This window comes from Lentinula edodes (assembly GCF_021015755.1).
Source record: "Lentinula edodes strain Le(Bin) 0899 ss11 chromosome Unknown C8R40scaffold_10, whole genome shotgun sequence".
NCBI classification, from domain to species: domain Eukaryota; kingdom Fungi; phylum Basidiomycota; class Agaricomycetes; order Agaricales; family Omphalotaceae; genus Lentinula; species Lentinula edodes.
The window spans coordinates 462,644-479,144 of NW_025764316.1; the positions used below are offsets into that span (position 1 = coordinate 462,644).

Consider the following 16,501-nt stretch of genomic DNA (forward strand, 5'->3'; position numbering starts at 1 on the left):
CTCAGAAGGTTGTTTCTACAAATCCTGTCAAAGCTTAAGAAGTCTCGGTAACGTTCATTTTGTTCTCCAAATGTATATCAGCTGAATCGGTCCTTTAGTCATGGACATCTCGAAAATACCCTTTGATTGAATATGATTATGATGCTATTGTTGTGTATGTGCTGCCTAGTTTCTCTCTCTAATCTTGCTGACGGGTTTTCGATAGTGGTGCGCGAGGAGCTGTGTTGCGAGCAGCATTCGGTTTAGCATAAGCTGGCTTCAATACCGCCTGTATCATCAAGTTGTTTCCTACTAGGAGTCACACTGTTTCTGTGCAGGTTAACTTACTCCATATGTCGCGTCTGTCTGTGCTTCTAACCATTGGCCTTTCAGGGAGGGATCAATGCAGCCCTTGGAGTGCGTTCATTCAGGTTCTAGACTTCCTTATACTCAAAAATGGCATAGAACATGAGTGAAGATGATTGGAGATGGCATATGTACAACACTGCGAGCTTGTGAACACAATGTTATTCTGTGCTGTTGGAAGCTATCCTATGGGCGTCCATCACGGTTTCGTCTATCAATCATCGTCAGAATTTCACTACATCAGAGGAGGGACACGAACTTACTGAGAATCCTGTTGTCGAGCAAATCCTGCAACGGCGGTTCGGAGACGTGATCTTCGTCATCTGTATGTTCGGTCTGTTGTGGCACTAATTTTCAGTCTATCGTCTTGGTATGCGAGATCAATGAGTCGCTCATCCATGGATAACGTCGACGTATTTCTTCGTCCCCAGAGTCATACAAGTGAGTGATGTATCCACTACCAGATTTCGACTGATTCCTGGACGCGGGTTTTAGGACTCGAAGATATCTGTGACGACCAGGGTTATCTATACCTTCATCCGAGTAAAATTCGCAGGGGCCATTATCATTGTCCGCTTCTTGTCTGGCAAAATTCAATCGCAAGAGGGCAGAAACGGAGGGAGTGTCTGGGTGTACTATGCCTCGAAATTGACGGTCAGTGGCGCTGAAAGAGCTCATAGTCTTGTAAAGAGTCGAGGTACCCTGTACATTGGTGAAGAATGCATGTTGCTCGGTCGAAGCGACATGTCAAAGAAGAAGATGTTCAATAGATGGTGGCAGAAGAAGTCACAGTACGTCTCCTTGCCATGTCATAGATCCCTTTAACCTGATACAACCAATAGGAGGAGAAGTCCGTCCCTGCACTGTTCGCTTCAAAGCTGGACTCTGCAGCTGAATTTGAGGGATACTGTGCAGTAATTCTGGCTGAATAATTTTCACGGTCGGAGATATCAAGTTTTTTTAAAAGACATGTTTGCCAATGTCGATAGGCTTATTCCCGACGCAAACGAAGTAGGCATGAAGTAGTTATGAAGAACGCGTGATGCTAGGGATCCATTTTTGCCACATTAGCTTTTTTCTCTAGTCAACACTCACCCTTGTCTCTTGTACGCACAACGGTGGTCTCAAAGAGGTGCAAATGTTGAATAAACTTATGCAAGCTGATCCGGATGACACAAAAAATCGTTATGATTGAGAGAACTTGTAAGCATCGGTCACATATGCATTGTCTTTGAGAGTTTAAGCTGCGTTAATTAGATGTGTTTTCATACAATGTGAAAGAAAATGCATCTGTGCTGTGCAGTCCGTTTCCCAAAGGACAACACCCACAAAAGCTCAAGAAATACCGCAAAGCAGCCAAATGTAGAAATGCGCTGATCTACAGTTAAATGGTACTCCATCAAACAGTTGCTCTAGCTCCGCTTCTAGCCTTGATGGTGGTAATTGGAAACTTCCATCGGCAGAAAATAATCTCAATTCCAGCATTTTTCGTTCGTGTGATTCGCAGTCGACAGCTAATTCCCCAGTTGAGACGACGAACAGAGTCCGTCAACCACCTTCAGCTCCTATAACTCCAAATAAACTTGATTGGAAGGATCTTGCCCCATTAATGTAAGGACCCCTATTTCCGGTCCCATTTCGACACGGATCCCAATGAGTTCATTCTACCTTCACCTAATCATTCGCAAATAGACTTCGACAGTCCGCCATCACAGCTGTCTTTGTACGACCATAACCACAGGGTAACCCACAAGGACAACGGCATGGACGTTGAACCCACAATCACACAAGCGTATACTGATCATTATAGGCATCTATATTTCTCCTGTATTGTGTTCAAACCAAGATCAGACTATGTTCGTTAACCAGCCTTCCATTATCACACCTACTTGTAGTGTTTCCTTTGCTACGTTCAATGCGAATCTGTGGTCCCTTGTAAAGGAAACGAAAACGCGACACTGTCCCACTGAAGAACAGTCGGGGCTCGAACTGCACACATTACGCTTGGAATAACGGGGTTTGTCAGCGTGTTGCATGTGCAGATGATTGGAGTTTCTCATGTCAGTGGCATCATCCTCTATGCCCAAACATTGACTGAATATTCATTCATAAGATCGTAGGTATTTGCATGTATCTATTCTCGTTTACTATTCCCCTCACGATTCTCCATATCATAATCAATGTATTTGTGCAAATCATTGTTTTGCTTTATGTTATCGATAACAACGAAAATATTAGTTGGATGATTCTGTTTGGGCCGGGAACAGGAGTTATCGTCGAAGCTTGGAAGGTGGTGATGTTTTCGGTAAAGGTGGTAGTGTCCGGAAATCAACGCACCTGCCTACATATGGGCACAGAACATTTGCAGTACCATATGCAGTGACATGTGCAGTAGACCTGCAGTGACATATGCAGTGACATGCAGTAGCACACAGTAGCACTGCAGTTACTTAAATATATATGTAAATAGATGATCCTCCACTGTACAAAATATTCCATTCTATAAATGCTTTGTATGACAATAACAGGCAGTATAATGGCCCATAGGGCCTGAATGGATATGTGGATATTACGAGGCTGTAGTTTACGGAAGTATCGTCCTTATATACGGCATTCCATACAAAATTAATTTCTACTATATATGGTAGGAGTTTCTCCTTATTCAGACAAAAGTAACACTGAGTTGAATTGTATTGATTTTCTTGTGACCGGCACGGGATATCACGAGACTGTGACTCTGTCACGATTATTTTTTCTCGTTACTCCATAGCTACTGTAGTTTATGTGACTTTGCTTTTATTTTGTTCTCAAAAAACATTCAATGTCGGCGCCTGTAAGGCGCGGGCCATTAGCATTTGCCGTAACCATGCACGGACTTTTGCGCTAAACATGTGTGTAACTTGTGCGGAACTTGCACGGATCACTGACCCCACAGAGTATAACTTCAAGAAATACTTTTAGAAGAGTTTACTGATATGGATTCCATTCTAACAAATCATTGAGTCCTAGTCAATATCATGAATTGTATGCAATGCCAGCTCTGGAAGCATTGCACTTTTACCTAATTTACTCTTACCTACTTTTGATGAGCAGCATTTTGCCTAGTCTCAGTAATGGGAGAATGAGATTCTTGAGGTATGTAATCCTTCCAACCTTTCAATTATTTCTCAATGACAACAAATGCTTGATCCTCAGTTATTAGACATGATGGGCAATGACTACAGGCCTTGACAATACTGTGTGATATTGAGATGTAAAAGTGGTCTCTTCATTGAGACTACCAACCTTTTAGTCTGGTGGGAGCATGTCTTGATTTCTCTACTCAGAAGGTCTCTACAACACTGTTGAGAAGTAAGCTTGTAGTTCCTTGCAATTGTATTAAACTAGATCAAGTTAAATAGCTTCTTGACAATCTCTATGATTAACTTTGCAGATTCAATCAACATCTCTGGCAAGTGTACAAACTATGGAGATGAGGGTAACAATGGTGAATGGATGAGCCTCCAAGAATATCATGAAGTATATTCAGTGTATAGTATCCCATTTTCATGCAGGTGTTATAGACATGAAGGTCATTCCATGGTGGGGGTATTACATGTATATTGATCAGGGGACTCAGTTTCTTACTTGTGTACCTGACTAATATCTGAACTTGACACACAGGAAGAGAGCATAAAACAATTGAACAAAAAATAAGCTGAAAATAATCAGACAGGCAAGTGAGATACATTTAGATGTAGACAGAACTGCAGTGAAGTGTGGCAGTTACTTTGCAAAAACTGTTACTGCAAAATTTCTGTCCCTCAATCTGCATGGATTTGCATATAACTTGTGCAGATCTGCACCTGACTTGCACGGATCTGCATATAACTTGTGCGGATCTGCAGTTGACATGCGCGGATCTGCACCTAACTTGTGCGGATCTGCACTTAAGTTGCACGGAACTGCATATGACTTGCATGCATCCTGCATGTAACTTGCACGGATCTGCATATAACTTGTGCAGATCCTACATGTAACTTCTGTACCTAACAATCAGAGCAATGAGAGTCTCATTAAACAGACAATCCCCCTCAAACTATTGATGTAATTGTTGCTATTCAGGTACATAGCAGTATTGGCAATGACTACATAGAATATCTCAGAAATACCAATTAGTAATTACTCACATGTGAAGATTATGAAGCAGATAAGCTTCAGAATATCTGCTCAATCATATCTTTGCTCTCAATTGTTGAATCATTGTTAGTAAGACACCAGAACAAAGTTAAGTATTAGATAAAATTTCAGGATAGGAGAATCAAATTGGACATATAGAGCTCCATTGTACAATATCATTGTCTGGAGCTCAAATTGTGCAGCAATATAACTATGTGGGAGGATCTTGTATACAATATTGTATATTCACAGATTGCACGGAACTGCATAAAGTTGCGCGGAATTGCGCGGAACTGTGCGGCACTGCGTGGGACTGGTGCCGCACGGGTTACGGCAAAAGTTCTGTGCCCGTAAGGCGCCCCTAAGACGCCCCGTTTATTTGATTCCATAATCACCTTGCTTGCAAGGTCTATTCCACCCCGGAATTGTACAGTTTTGATGTGCAGGCACATTTTGTGTCTGTCTGCCCCGCTTTGTACTTGCTTGTTTCGGCCCGCTTTTCACCCACTGCCCACGTCTGTACATACACCAAATATGTCGTTCCCTTTGATGACTTATGTACTTAGATACCGAATATTCTATCTCTTCGATAATACTCTTTGATAATATATACACCACTGTCCCCTACAAACTCTGCCTTTTGCCTACATCCAATCTCCATTAACTCTTTGTTAGAATATAATCACGTTATATTCAGCAGCAATGGCAGTAAGAGATAGAGTGCACACAGCACTGTAGTTGATCACACAGATCAGACGATGAAGGAGTAGAGAGGACTGCTTATTCGACAAGACAAATACTACAGGTTTATACACAAGTCCAAGGTAGACGATGTCATGTTACAGCTAAACGTAGCGAGAGAGAAAGGAAGTACAATACGATGTATCCTACTGGTAGTCCTAGAGTAATAGTACACGATGGTGAGACTGATAACACGATAGTGAGATAGTGGTTTGTAATATGAGAACAATGTTCCATAGATGGTATGTGAGTCATCAAATGTTAACACTCTTCCCACCAGGTGATCTATTCTCTTGTCAGTTTGAAATGAATCATTTTCAAATGTTACTCACACAGTGTCCGTGTTTCTTGATACTTTGTTGGTCCTCTGGGGGCATCAACGAACACCATCATTAATCCAACACATCTATACCACAACACTCCTACACACCTCCATGCTCTTCACCTCTTCTAACATGTTTTGACCTTCCTTCAGTTCAACAACAATCTGCCACTGCAGACAGAGCTGTCCTTTGTATGATGCCTCAAAATTCCACCATGCCTGTTGTATGTTCTTCTTAGTACCTCATACCTTTATGTCTCAACTAACTCACTGTTTGCACCTGTTCAAACCTTCCTCTCAATGCCACTAAGAACAAATCTCTTCTCCAAGTAATGTCAGGTTCCATATCTTTCCCAACTCCTGTGCCTACTCTTGTTCCAAAGATAGTGTTATGCCTCTCATTATTGTTGTATTCTCATCCTATAAGTGTTTCTGGACCCCCTCCTGAATGGTCTGTTTCCATATGTCAGCTTTTGTCCTTGATTCTCTCAACCATAACTTACAAACACTCCCAGTCCCTTGATGTCTACCCACCCCACGTGGTGCATCGATGAACATTATGAATAACACCACTTATCTTTCATACATTTGCCCCACACAGTCCTTCATCTTCTCAATCTCTGCTTGCAATTGATGCTTTTCACCCACTTCCACTTGCAAATTCCATTGAATTCACAATACCCCACTGCTTGTTGTAAAGTAGTTCCACATTACCTTCTCCATTTCGTCAGCAACTTCCTCCAAATTCAACCACACACTTACTGTCTCAACTTTTGTGTACTTCCACTGAAGAGCCGCCAAAAAAAGTACTGCACTCTTGCCATCTTTTGCATGTGGGCTGTCCAGGTCTCCCAGTCTAATATATTCTGTTTCTGAAATTGATGCAGGAGCCAATGTCCTTGTATCTTCACCTTGTGTCATTCTCGCATTCTTGTTTGTGTAATGTATTTCACCACCACCATTGCCCATCCCAACATGGACCATATGAAAAGCAACTGTACCTTCATCGCACTGCTCCTGTTGTGTATTGCTGTCCAGTTCCACGGAATGTGGCCTGTCCAATCCTGGTACAATATATTCTGTCTCTGCATTTGACGCTGCAACCATTTCACCACCACCATTTCCCACGCTGACATGGAGCATATGAGGGGCAACTGTACCTTCACCGCAATGCTCCTGTGGTGTTTTGTTGCTGTCCAACTCGACACAAAAATTATGAAAATATCCCTATATGCCATCCATTGGCTCTACTGCCACGTCCGTTGTTGTACTTTCAATGAAAGCATTTAGCTGCCCATGTACCTTTACACAGAGCATTATGTTCAATGTTTGTGTTTGTGTCAAAGGAGACTTACTCTTATTCATGGTGTTATAGGCTAGGATATTGGACTTGGTGCGACAGAGTTTGCATCATCTGCAAAATCTCAGGTTGATCTACATACTGCGCATTGATGCTTATGATTTAGATGTTGAACAGGTGTTCAATGGCTTACATGACATTTGGCCATCTTTGTGTGAAATTCAGTTCCATGATCAGAAATGGGTATTTGGCAGTGGAAGTTGGAACGAAACATACTTGTAACATAATAGGTATAGATGTCAGCTAGTAAAATGAAGTGGTGTTGAGAACATGACCCAAGCAAGGTGTGGTCCACAGCAGTGGAGCCTAGTATTTAATAACCCTCAAAAAAGGAGCCAAGTTTCTGCCATGCACGGTGGTGCAGTGGCCTGCAATCGCATGTTTGGTTGAAATTGGATAGTGATCTCATTATTCTGTCGGGTCCGCTGCCAGGCTTCTTGGCATTAATTCTCAATGCAGGTTTTCTGTATCTTGTATCATTAGAATTTCAGCTTTGTAAGTAATATCCTCTTGTACTACATTATGATACCAGCTGGTGTTCACAAAGCTGGTAGAATTTCGAATTCCACCATCAATAATTTGGGTGGATATTTCAAAAGTGGTGGATAAATGATGACAATTTGGCCAAGGAGAACTCCAAAAAGCAAAAAATGAATGTATAACAACACACATACCATCCTCTAGAATTTTCAAATCAAAGTTTTTGTATATCAAGTATCTCCATCTGCAAAACCTGGATATTCGGCTAAGGGCTGAGAGCGGATCCCAGCAGATCCCAGTGCTGAAAGTACTGAAAGCAACATGCTCTGGGTGCTTTCACTGCTGGGAAGTGCTCTCGACTGCTTTCAGACCCTTAGCCGAAAATACAGGTTTTGCAGATGTCCTACAGTTTAAGTTGTTTTCTTAACTCCTTGACCAGTGTTTATACATGGCTCTGTGCAAGAGGTGAGGGAGATTCAGATCGGGTACATGATTCTCACGACCCCCCCCCCCAAAATGAATTGAGAGTCCAGGCAGGGTCTATTTGCAGAAGTGTCTCAAACGCCCTTCAAGCTCACATATACCTTCCAGACTGTACCTAAGTAGTTGGATATCATCAATAAGTGACACAAACACAGGTATTCGAAGATTTTGAACAAGCTTTATGGCCTCTCGAACCGTCATAGGATGCCGTGCAGCTCGGCTTGGGCTTGGTCAGGGCCTTTCGCGTGGCAACATAAGTACCCCCGATCTGAATCTCCCTCACCTCTTGGCTCTGTGTCTCTTGGTTAGGTTCTTCAACCTAAATCTGACAATGCCATGAGATTGCAAGAACATTTCCATCATGCCTCCTTGCCTTTTATATGATGTTCCAGAACTATTGGCCAAAATCAATGTAACTTCCTCCCCTTCATAATCTTAACTATCCACAAATAAACCAGAATAAACTCCACATTTCAGTGCCAATAGTGCCTAATTTGTGAGAATTATAGGGGGATAGTAGCTTCACAATATTGGTGGCTCAATGATTTTCCAAAGGTATTGAAAATACTTGTAGTGTATAGAGACACTCAGAGCCTTGTGATTGAATGCAGGATTTCAGTCCCCAATGATTTCAATGCAAAGGTACAGAGCCCTATTCCTCACAGTGAGACTGCAAGTAAGTGCAGGAACAATGCAGGTGAATGCAGTAACAGTGCAGGTAAGGTGCAGGCTGATGCAGGCACAGTGCAGGTAAGGTGCAAATGTGTGCAGTTACAGTGCAGTTGCATGCAGTCACAATGCGGATGTGTGCAGTTACAGTCCAGGTGAATGCATTCAAAAGGCATCTGCAAAACCTGGATATTCGGGTAAGGGCTGAGAGCAGATCCCAGCAGATCCCAGCACTGAAAGCACCAAAAGCAACATGCTCTGGGTGCTTTCACTGCTGGGAAGTGCTCTCGACCACTTTCAGACCCTTAGCCAAAAATACAGGTTTTGCAGATGGGTAGGAGCATGCAGATGCATCTGTACATCCTAGATTTTTGTCTAAGAAACTGACTACACTTCCCCAGCATTGAAGTGATTTCTAGAAATTGCTTTCACAGCTAGTACCCTAACTGTCATGATCACACAGGTTTTGCAAATAATATGGATGGGTGAGTACAATGAAGTGCATGTGACATACATAACTAAGCATATAGGATTTACATAATTCTGTAAACCAAGCAATATATCAACTCAATGTGCATAGACATATCCTGAAATAGTTGAACATGCGGCAAATATGAACTCAAAATAACAGAACATGATTAGACAAAATACATATAAATGCCAGCATTTATATGCCATAAGTGTGATGCAGGTGCATGCAGATGCACTGCAGTGACCATGCAGTGACTGTCACTGCAGGTGGTACTGCAAATGCTAGTGGCCCGTCAAGCAAGTGCTAGATGCTACTGACGGATTGGGTGCTCATTCGGCCCTTGTTGCTGCTTCTTCTGTGAGTTGTTTTATCATCTTCCTGTTACTTCAGTCATCTAAACTTGGTTTCCTCAGTCCGAAGGATACGAGCAAGCCGTCGAATATCTCCGTCCAGGAGGTGTTCTCATGTGCAACGGGCTTCCCGGTTCTGCAACTTTGTCTGCATCCATATTCTTCACCGTGTTCAAGTCCATTACTATCTGCGGTTCTTATGTCGGCAACAGACAAGATGCTATAGAAGCGATCGATATCGCTGCTAGGGGTCTGGTGAATGTGCATTTTGTGAACAGACCGTTGGCAGACCTGAAAGATGTCTACGATGGGATGATGAATGGTACTATTGCGGGACGAGTAGTACTCAATATGGCAAAGCAGTAAAAGAGAAATATAAATTAAGGAATGTAAAGCTATGTGTGTGGAAATCTGCTGTTCTGAAATCTGTAGTTGCTTCAATAGGTTCAATCAGGTTCAATCAGACAACTTAGCTCCTTTTGAGCGAAAGAATTGTTAAGTACACTAGATTGTGATATTAATGGATTCTCGTCGACTGGTGCAAGCTTCAAGTATTCTCTTCTTCTCCTTCCAAGCCCCGTTTCCCTTCTACGGACGCTCTTCCGAGTACTTCCAGAAATCCCAACAGGGTGTCTGTCCAAAAAGGACAGATAATACGAATGTCGAAGTGGATAAATATACAAATGTGGAGGCCCAAAGTCGCTATAAGTAGAGCGTACATCAGCAAATGCCGGAAAAACTGGCAACTGTTACCGGCTGTTTTAGACTTTTTCACTAGCTCACCCAAATCTTTTTCTTAATGGTGTTTGAGTACATACCTATACTATGTAATGAAGTAGCTGAATTAAGTGTTATATACCTGAAAATTATCTACAAGTATGTTCAGGAGCATCTAAACTCATTTGCCACCTTGGTGACTCGAACTCTGATTGAACTGGCAGAAATTTCGACTTGACTGGTTACTGGTGAACTTTTGGGCTTTTTGGGTTGCTGCAAGTCTCGGCAAGTCCAAAACAGTTCGGACCAGTAATTCCGGATATTACTGATGTACAAAGCGTCATTGTTGATATAAAGGGTGTTTCGTGTCTGAAAGTATTGATGTGTGAGCAAGGGTGTGAATGGGACATTACTCACAAAAATATGCGAATCATAAGCATGATAGTGAGCTCGTTGTTCATGCGATTACGCATGAGCTGTTCGCGCCGCTACCGCTTTCCTCGTCTGCAGGAAGCGAAGTCGTCTCGATAGGGGATGCGGCGAAATAAGAAGCAAGAGCAGTGAAGGCGTCCATTTCTCGAGTTCAAGTGTTTGAAGGTGAGCGGAGTGGTGGGTAAACTCGGAAGGGGCTGGTAGGTCAAATGGGTACCTGATGAGGGTTTCCAAGAATAGCTGAGGGTTTTATACCACTCTCTTTTGCAGAGCGATGTCTCTAATTGTGTTTTAGCGTTGTCGTTTTGGGCTATAGTCGTGCCTTGGAAGACACATAGACAATAAGAAGGATATTAGCTGATATGAGCGGGCTTTCTTCTGCTTTCTTAGGCCTTTTTTGCTTGGTCTTAAACAATAAGGCATCAATTTTGCGCATCGAGGCCAATGGGGAACGGGGCCATAAAACAAAAAGACGATGCGGAACTTCCGCGGACTATCATTGGCCGATCTAGCCCGATAGCATGCGCTTACATCAGTAATATCCGGAATTACTGGTCCGAACTGTTTTGGACTTGCCGAGACTTGCAGCAACCCAAAAAGCCCAAAAGTTCACCAGTAACCAGTCAAGTCGAAATTTCTGCCAGTTCAATCAGAGTTCGAGTCACCAAGGTGGCAAATGAGTTTAGATGCTCCTGAACATACTTGTAGATAATTTTCAGGTATATAACACTTAATTCAGCTACTTCATTACATAGTATAGGTATGTACTCAAACACCATTAAGAAAAAGATTTGGGTGAGCCAGTGAAAAAGTCTAAAACAGCCGGTAACAGTTGCCAGTTTTTCCGGCATTTGCTGATGTATTGATCGAGTCACAGGGATGATAAGGCCGAGATGAGATTTGTGTTTGTTGTTGGTAAGTCATCAACTGATGGGGAAACAAAAACGCACGGCGGTAGTACTTAGAACATGTTCAACCTTCACATTCTCTTGCACCTTTCTCTGAGGGTCAGAGAGACGACTATGCCCATCCGCATGAGATGCTGTATCCCAGACGTTCCATCCTTGAGAGAATGAACCATTTGGAAGTCTTCCGCTTGTTGATCTTGAATCCTCGAAGGAAGATACTCTGATTTACTGGTCGGTCACTGCCAGTTGGATCTTCCGGAGGAAGCCTTGGTCCAGATCGTGACTCGGCATAGTGGTGCTTCGACCACGAATGCATATGTGTGTGTCCATTGATACTGAACTCAAGGCTGAATTCCTGCTTTTATACATTGCAAAAGGATGCGACGCCGAAAGAAGAAGACTGTAATTATGTAAAGGGACAAGTCTTCAGAGCGTCTTCAACGTAGGTGAACCAACGATGAGCGTTACGAGTGGCGTATGGGCGAAAAATCTTTTTATTCTCAAAATCAATATGTGTGCTACCGTCTGGTAGCATCAATATGGCACCCTCGGGATGCATAGACACGAAACCATAGGCCCTTGACTGAGAGCCGCTACTCGGGAAAGTGAGTAGGTGTATCTTTGAAGTCATCTAAAACACGCACTAAGAACTTCCAGAATGCGCTAAATTCTTGGCTATGTACCCAGTAGGGTTCGCCACATGAGCATCGGGATCATGAAATGGCTCAACCTCAGAAACATCCGTTTGGCTGAACTCAACGGGCTTCAATCCTTCCGGAACACCACCGGTATTGACTGGATGATCTTTAGGAAAACAAACGTTGAAAAGATAATCGAAGAAACCGTCTAGCCGTTTAATTCCAACAGACCCGATAGGGAGACCACCTTTACGATGTTGTTCCGGTAATCGTCGATTTGGTTTGGTTCCAGCCTCCATAACAGATACCCTTCCTTGGCGGATAATAAGAGTAGAGAGTAACGGATATTTGCAGGCAGGGAGGGATCACTGAGAGAAGGAAGAGGGTTGAGGTTGATAGCGCAACGGATTTCCTACTGAACGTCCGTCCAGAGCGGATTCGATGTGAATAGCTAGTAGAATCCGATGTTCAATGCGAAAGTTGGGAATACAGGCCTGGCAGCGGTAGGATGACGACATTGGCAAGGCCATCGCTCTATTGGTATTGGTATTGACCTGACTTCATTGTGAGGCTGTGGACAGTTTTCACGGAAAAGAAGGTTCACCTGAAGAGCAGGAGCCCGTCCAACGCTTTCTGCTTGAGGGTTGATGAGCTCAATGGACGACATGGCCGGCATCTATGTAGAGATGCAGAAATTTCTGAGCAACGCGGCGTTGATCGTTGATGCCTGTGAGAAAGAAAACGCCGCATTGGGAAAAATATTTCTCGTGACGCGCGCGTCAACGCGTTCAACCTATCAACCTACCTCCAGTTTGAGTCTGTGTATGTACAATGTACATAGGGTCTCAAGTTATTGAAAGGTATCCACCAATAACATGATCCTGTCAAAATGAATCCATCCTATGTTGTCTATATATGATTACAGTTCCTGATGCAGTGAGAATATTCAGATGAGCGCGTTACTGGGGGCGTTCAAGAATGCTGTAGAATTAACATCACGGTAGACTCAATCGGTTTCGATGAGTGGAATGGAATCATATATACATAGCCCAAAGCAAAAAAAGTAAGTTGCACACTCTGCAATTATGAATCCACCTGCATTTGGTCATTTGGTACTGGATCAACCTCCATGCTCTGTTCTGCATTACCAATCTCCATCGATACATCTCCATCAGCCTGCTCTGAATCAGAACTAAAGTGTTCTGTTAGCTGCGCCCTTGCATTGACCTCTGCATCGACAACCATCCTGAGCCTGTCCTTCTTATATCTTATAGGATCCATGGAGTTGGAGAATCCAGGCTCCAGACCTTCCAGTGCCCACAGATGGCTAGTCTGAGGATCAATCTTTCCTTCCGGTGTGAGTGCTTGATGAATGGCTTCCATAAGAAGAGGATGTCCGAGGATGCCAGGGTAGTATCGTCCACTTAACAGGGTAAGACTAAATACAGCCTCGTACCCCGGATCGAGGATAGGACGGAATTTGAACCCAGTGGGAGGCTGAGGGAGATTGTAGTGAGAAACCGGGATCGGTGGTTTGTGTACACCATTTACTTCAGGTACGGAAGAGCGAGGAAGAATTTCTGAAAGCATCTGTGGGCCAGTTTCGGCTATAGGAATGGCAGGGTTTGGATTGGGGAGGGCTATAGGCTTTAATGAAGAGTGCTGGGGAAGCGCGTTTGACATCCCATTGGAAGCTTCAGCGAAGATAGTACTACCAGTTCCTAATGGCGTCGAGGAGGTTTCTTTCGCTGTGTCTTCTGAAGGATTAACCCAGTCAATATCTGCAAGTTCATATAACATCCCGGCAGCTCTACACTCGTTACGCTTTCGTCCCTCCCCAACCTCTACCGTGAACAACGCATCTAGCCGCATGAAGACACCCCGTGAGCGTGCACCAAGTTCCTTTGGATCCAGATTGTCACCATTCTGCGCACTATGTAAAAGCGCACTGGGACCGGCGGGTGATGGGGCTAAAATGTGAGGTGCTCCGTCTCTTGCAATTGCATTTCGGCCTATCTTCAATCGTAAGAGATCTCCGGTCCAAATTCTTTCGGCACCCCACCACAAGCCATGGAAATTCTTCTGCGTAAAGGTATGACCTACGGCTTTAGGTGCACCAAGCGTCGTGGCTTTCGTTCGGTTCAATTCCTCCACTGTCATATACCGGTTTCCAGATATATCAGAGGATTCATAAGATGTCTGAGGGCCGGCGTTATAAGCATTGCTATTACTGGCGGCGACGATGGCATCTTGGAGTGTATACCCGGCAGAGCTAGAAATCGAAGGACCAGACGGCGGCGGGGGCGCGTCACTTTTGAAGGAAAACTTGAAGTCCGAATCGCCCGTGAGACCCCAGAATCCTGCAATTTGGGAGCCAATCTGAATAGCAAGTGCATACGGGCCTATACTATCCTCGAACGAAGGAGGTGGAGAGACAGTCTCTTCGGGATTTTCAGTAATGACCGGAGTAAAGTTCGTTGTGTATTCTGTATCGAGCCTGATTTTGGAAAGCGGGACGTCTTGGAGAGCGTAAATGAGTTCCGTCGGCGGCAGGTAGGCTTGATAAGGCAGAACTTGGTGGTCTCGCGCCATCATAGAACACGATGTGGCTAGCAATCTCAATTTGTACTTGTTATAATGGGTGACTGTCTGAGGGGGGGTTTCGGGATCGTAATCGGGGTATGAGCCATTCTTTGATGGAGTAATACTATCTTCAGATTTTTCAGAAGAGTTGAAACGTGTCCACGAGTCTTCTACTATAGCTGGCCAAGCATTAATCACATCGCCGTTTCCTTTGGGTCCGGCGATCGGCGACTTTAGCTCAACCCAAACAAGCTCATCAATCCTGTACCACCGCCTGAGTAGGAAAGCAGTGTTATCATGAAGTGCAGCTTCCAGACCAGTGACCTTTTCAACGGGTGCGTGATGTTTGGGAACGACGAAGGTCGAAGGCTTTCTCAATTTGGCTTTATGAACGGCAGCATACACGGCTTGGTTTCGAAGTGCGCTTCCCTCCAGCCGTGGTCTACGTTCCGGTAACGAAGCTTGGGAAGGTGAGCTCGAAGGCCCGGGGGACATTTTTTCGATGATTCCTCGTTCTCCCATGTTAGAGGTAATCTCTCGTTGTTTGGTTTTTGAGCAGTATTTGCATTGACACTTTCCCTTCATATCATTGGAGAGCCATATAGCATGCGGTATAAGTTCTGGTACGGAGCGGAATTTTGGGGAGTTTGTCGATCCTAAGATACGTTAACACCCATTCTAACCTTCCTGTTCGAGTAAAACATACCAAATAGATAAACGTCTTTCCGGGGGTTTGAGACAGGTCCCTTGTGGTGTATGAACATTCGATAATTGGCAGGCCAGTCTTCTAGCACATAGTTAAAGCCCTCTGCGAGTCACAAATGAATATTCTACAACTGGAAGACTTGAGATAGGGAACTTACTGGGCCAATTGAAGGCATTAGCCAGTGCTTGACCGACTTGCACACGCCAATTTATGGCTATTCCCTCATCAGAAGGCACATATTGCATGTAGTTGACCTGCCCATCTGAATCGACAATTCGTGTCGTGTTTTTGGGCCAGGTGTCCCGGTCACCGTCCGAACGCCCAATCTCTCTGAACACCGGATTCGGAGGAAGCTCATGTTTGACATTGACAAATCTACGCATGATGAAGGAAATATTAATTAGAGAAAGATATCAAAGCGCATAGATAGCAGATAGCAGCAGATAGCAGCAGATGGCAGATGGCAAAAGAAATTAGAATCCTGAGAGAATCGAATGGGAAAAATCTGTATTAATATTATTTAATTAATTTTAGCGCCGTAATTTCACTTCACCTCCCTTTCATCATGGAAAACAACAGTAGCGCAAGATCAGAACTCTCGGACAATGACAATGACCATTCAGAGTCTATACTATCTACTACGCCAAATGTCTATATCGAGCCTGAAGTCCCTGATCCATTTCTCATTGATTCCGAATCAGATCCGATGCTTCAGACGAGGAACCAGAAGCTCACGCTAAACGAAAGCAAGAACTTTCTGTGGCTACTCCCACTCAATCATTCAGTCAACAGAATCTGATCAAAAATGGACCTCCATCGCCTACTGAAAGCGAAGAACAAGACGCACCAGAGATACATCTCCCTGGACTTGTGCTGCCTACTATGTTTCTGCCCATACTAAATGTAAACTTTCTCTTTCATCGTTGCATTCTCTGTAATCCATAACTCTCACAGACTGATCCATTAACTACGTTGCTGAACAATTACATACATCCACCGGAGAGACGTCCAATGCGAGACATTTCTGGAGAATGGCAAAACAACAACTTTCATACGCTCGTGGTGAGTAACATTGTTCCGAGACAAGTTCGTATCTCTAATTTTGCTCAGCTAACCAACAGCTAGAGAGCATTAGCT

General features: G+C 43.8%; 5 protein-coding genes across 5 annotated transcripts; 1 reads left to right on the forward strand and 4 right to left on the reverse strand.

Moving 5' to 3' along the window:
• Nucleotides 1–4,912: 4,912 nt before the first annotated feature.
• Nucleotides 4,913–6,710, reverse strand: C8R40DRAFT_1182047 (uncharacterized protein; the record flags this gene model as incomplete). Its single annotated transcript, XM_046232961.1, has 5 exons — nt 4,913–5,020; nt 5,675–5,785; nt 5,838–5,937; nt 6,070–6,092; nt 6,329–6,710. Coding segments are annotated over 5 exons (724 nt in total), but the record flags the coding sequence as incomplete, so codon positions are not given.
• Nucleotides 6,711–9,324: 2,614 nt separating this feature from the next.
• On the forward strand, nt 9,325–9,746 carry C8R40DRAFT_1040743 (uncharacterized protein; the record flags this gene model as incomplete). The annotated part of the gene is made up of 2 exons (XM_046223938.1): nt 9,325–9,387; nt 9,444–9,746. Coding segments are annotated over 2 exons (366 nt in total), but the record flags the coding sequence as incomplete, so codon positions are not given.
• A 2,334-nt stretch (nt 9,747–12,080) lies between these two features.
• Nucleotides 12,081–12,374, reverse strand: C8R40DRAFT_1040869 (uncharacterized protein; the record flags this gene model as incomplete). Its single annotated transcript, XM_046223952.1, has 1 exon — nt 12,081–12,374. The coding sequence occupies one exon, from the start codon at nt 12,372–12,374 to the stop codon at nt 12,081–12,083; it is 294 nt and encodes a 97-aa protein (XP_046088392.1).
• Nucleotides 12,375–12,440: 66 nt separating this feature from the next.
• Nucleotides 12,441–12,742, reverse strand: C8R40DRAFT_1168640 (uncharacterized protein; the record flags this gene model as incomplete). The annotated part of the gene is made up of 2 exons (XM_046231219.1): nt 12,441–12,629; nt 12,680–12,742. The coding sequence occupies 2 exons, from the start codon at nt 12,740–12,742 to the stop codon at nt 12,441–12,443; spliced, it is 252 nt and encodes an 83-aa protein (XP_046088393.1).
• A 416-nt stretch (nt 12,743–13,158) lies between these two features.
• Nucleotides 13,159–15,747, reverse strand: C8R40DRAFT_1168641 (uncharacterized protein; the record flags this gene model as incomplete). The annotated part of the gene is made up of 3 exons (XM_046231220.1): nt 13,159–15,314; nt 15,365–15,466; nt 15,522–15,747. 3 exons carry the CDS (start codon nt 15,745–15,747, stop codon nt 13,159–13,161), a joined length of 2,484 nt encoding a protein of 827 aa, XP_046088394.1.
• Between the last annotated feature and the right edge of the window lie 754 nt (nt 15,748–16,501).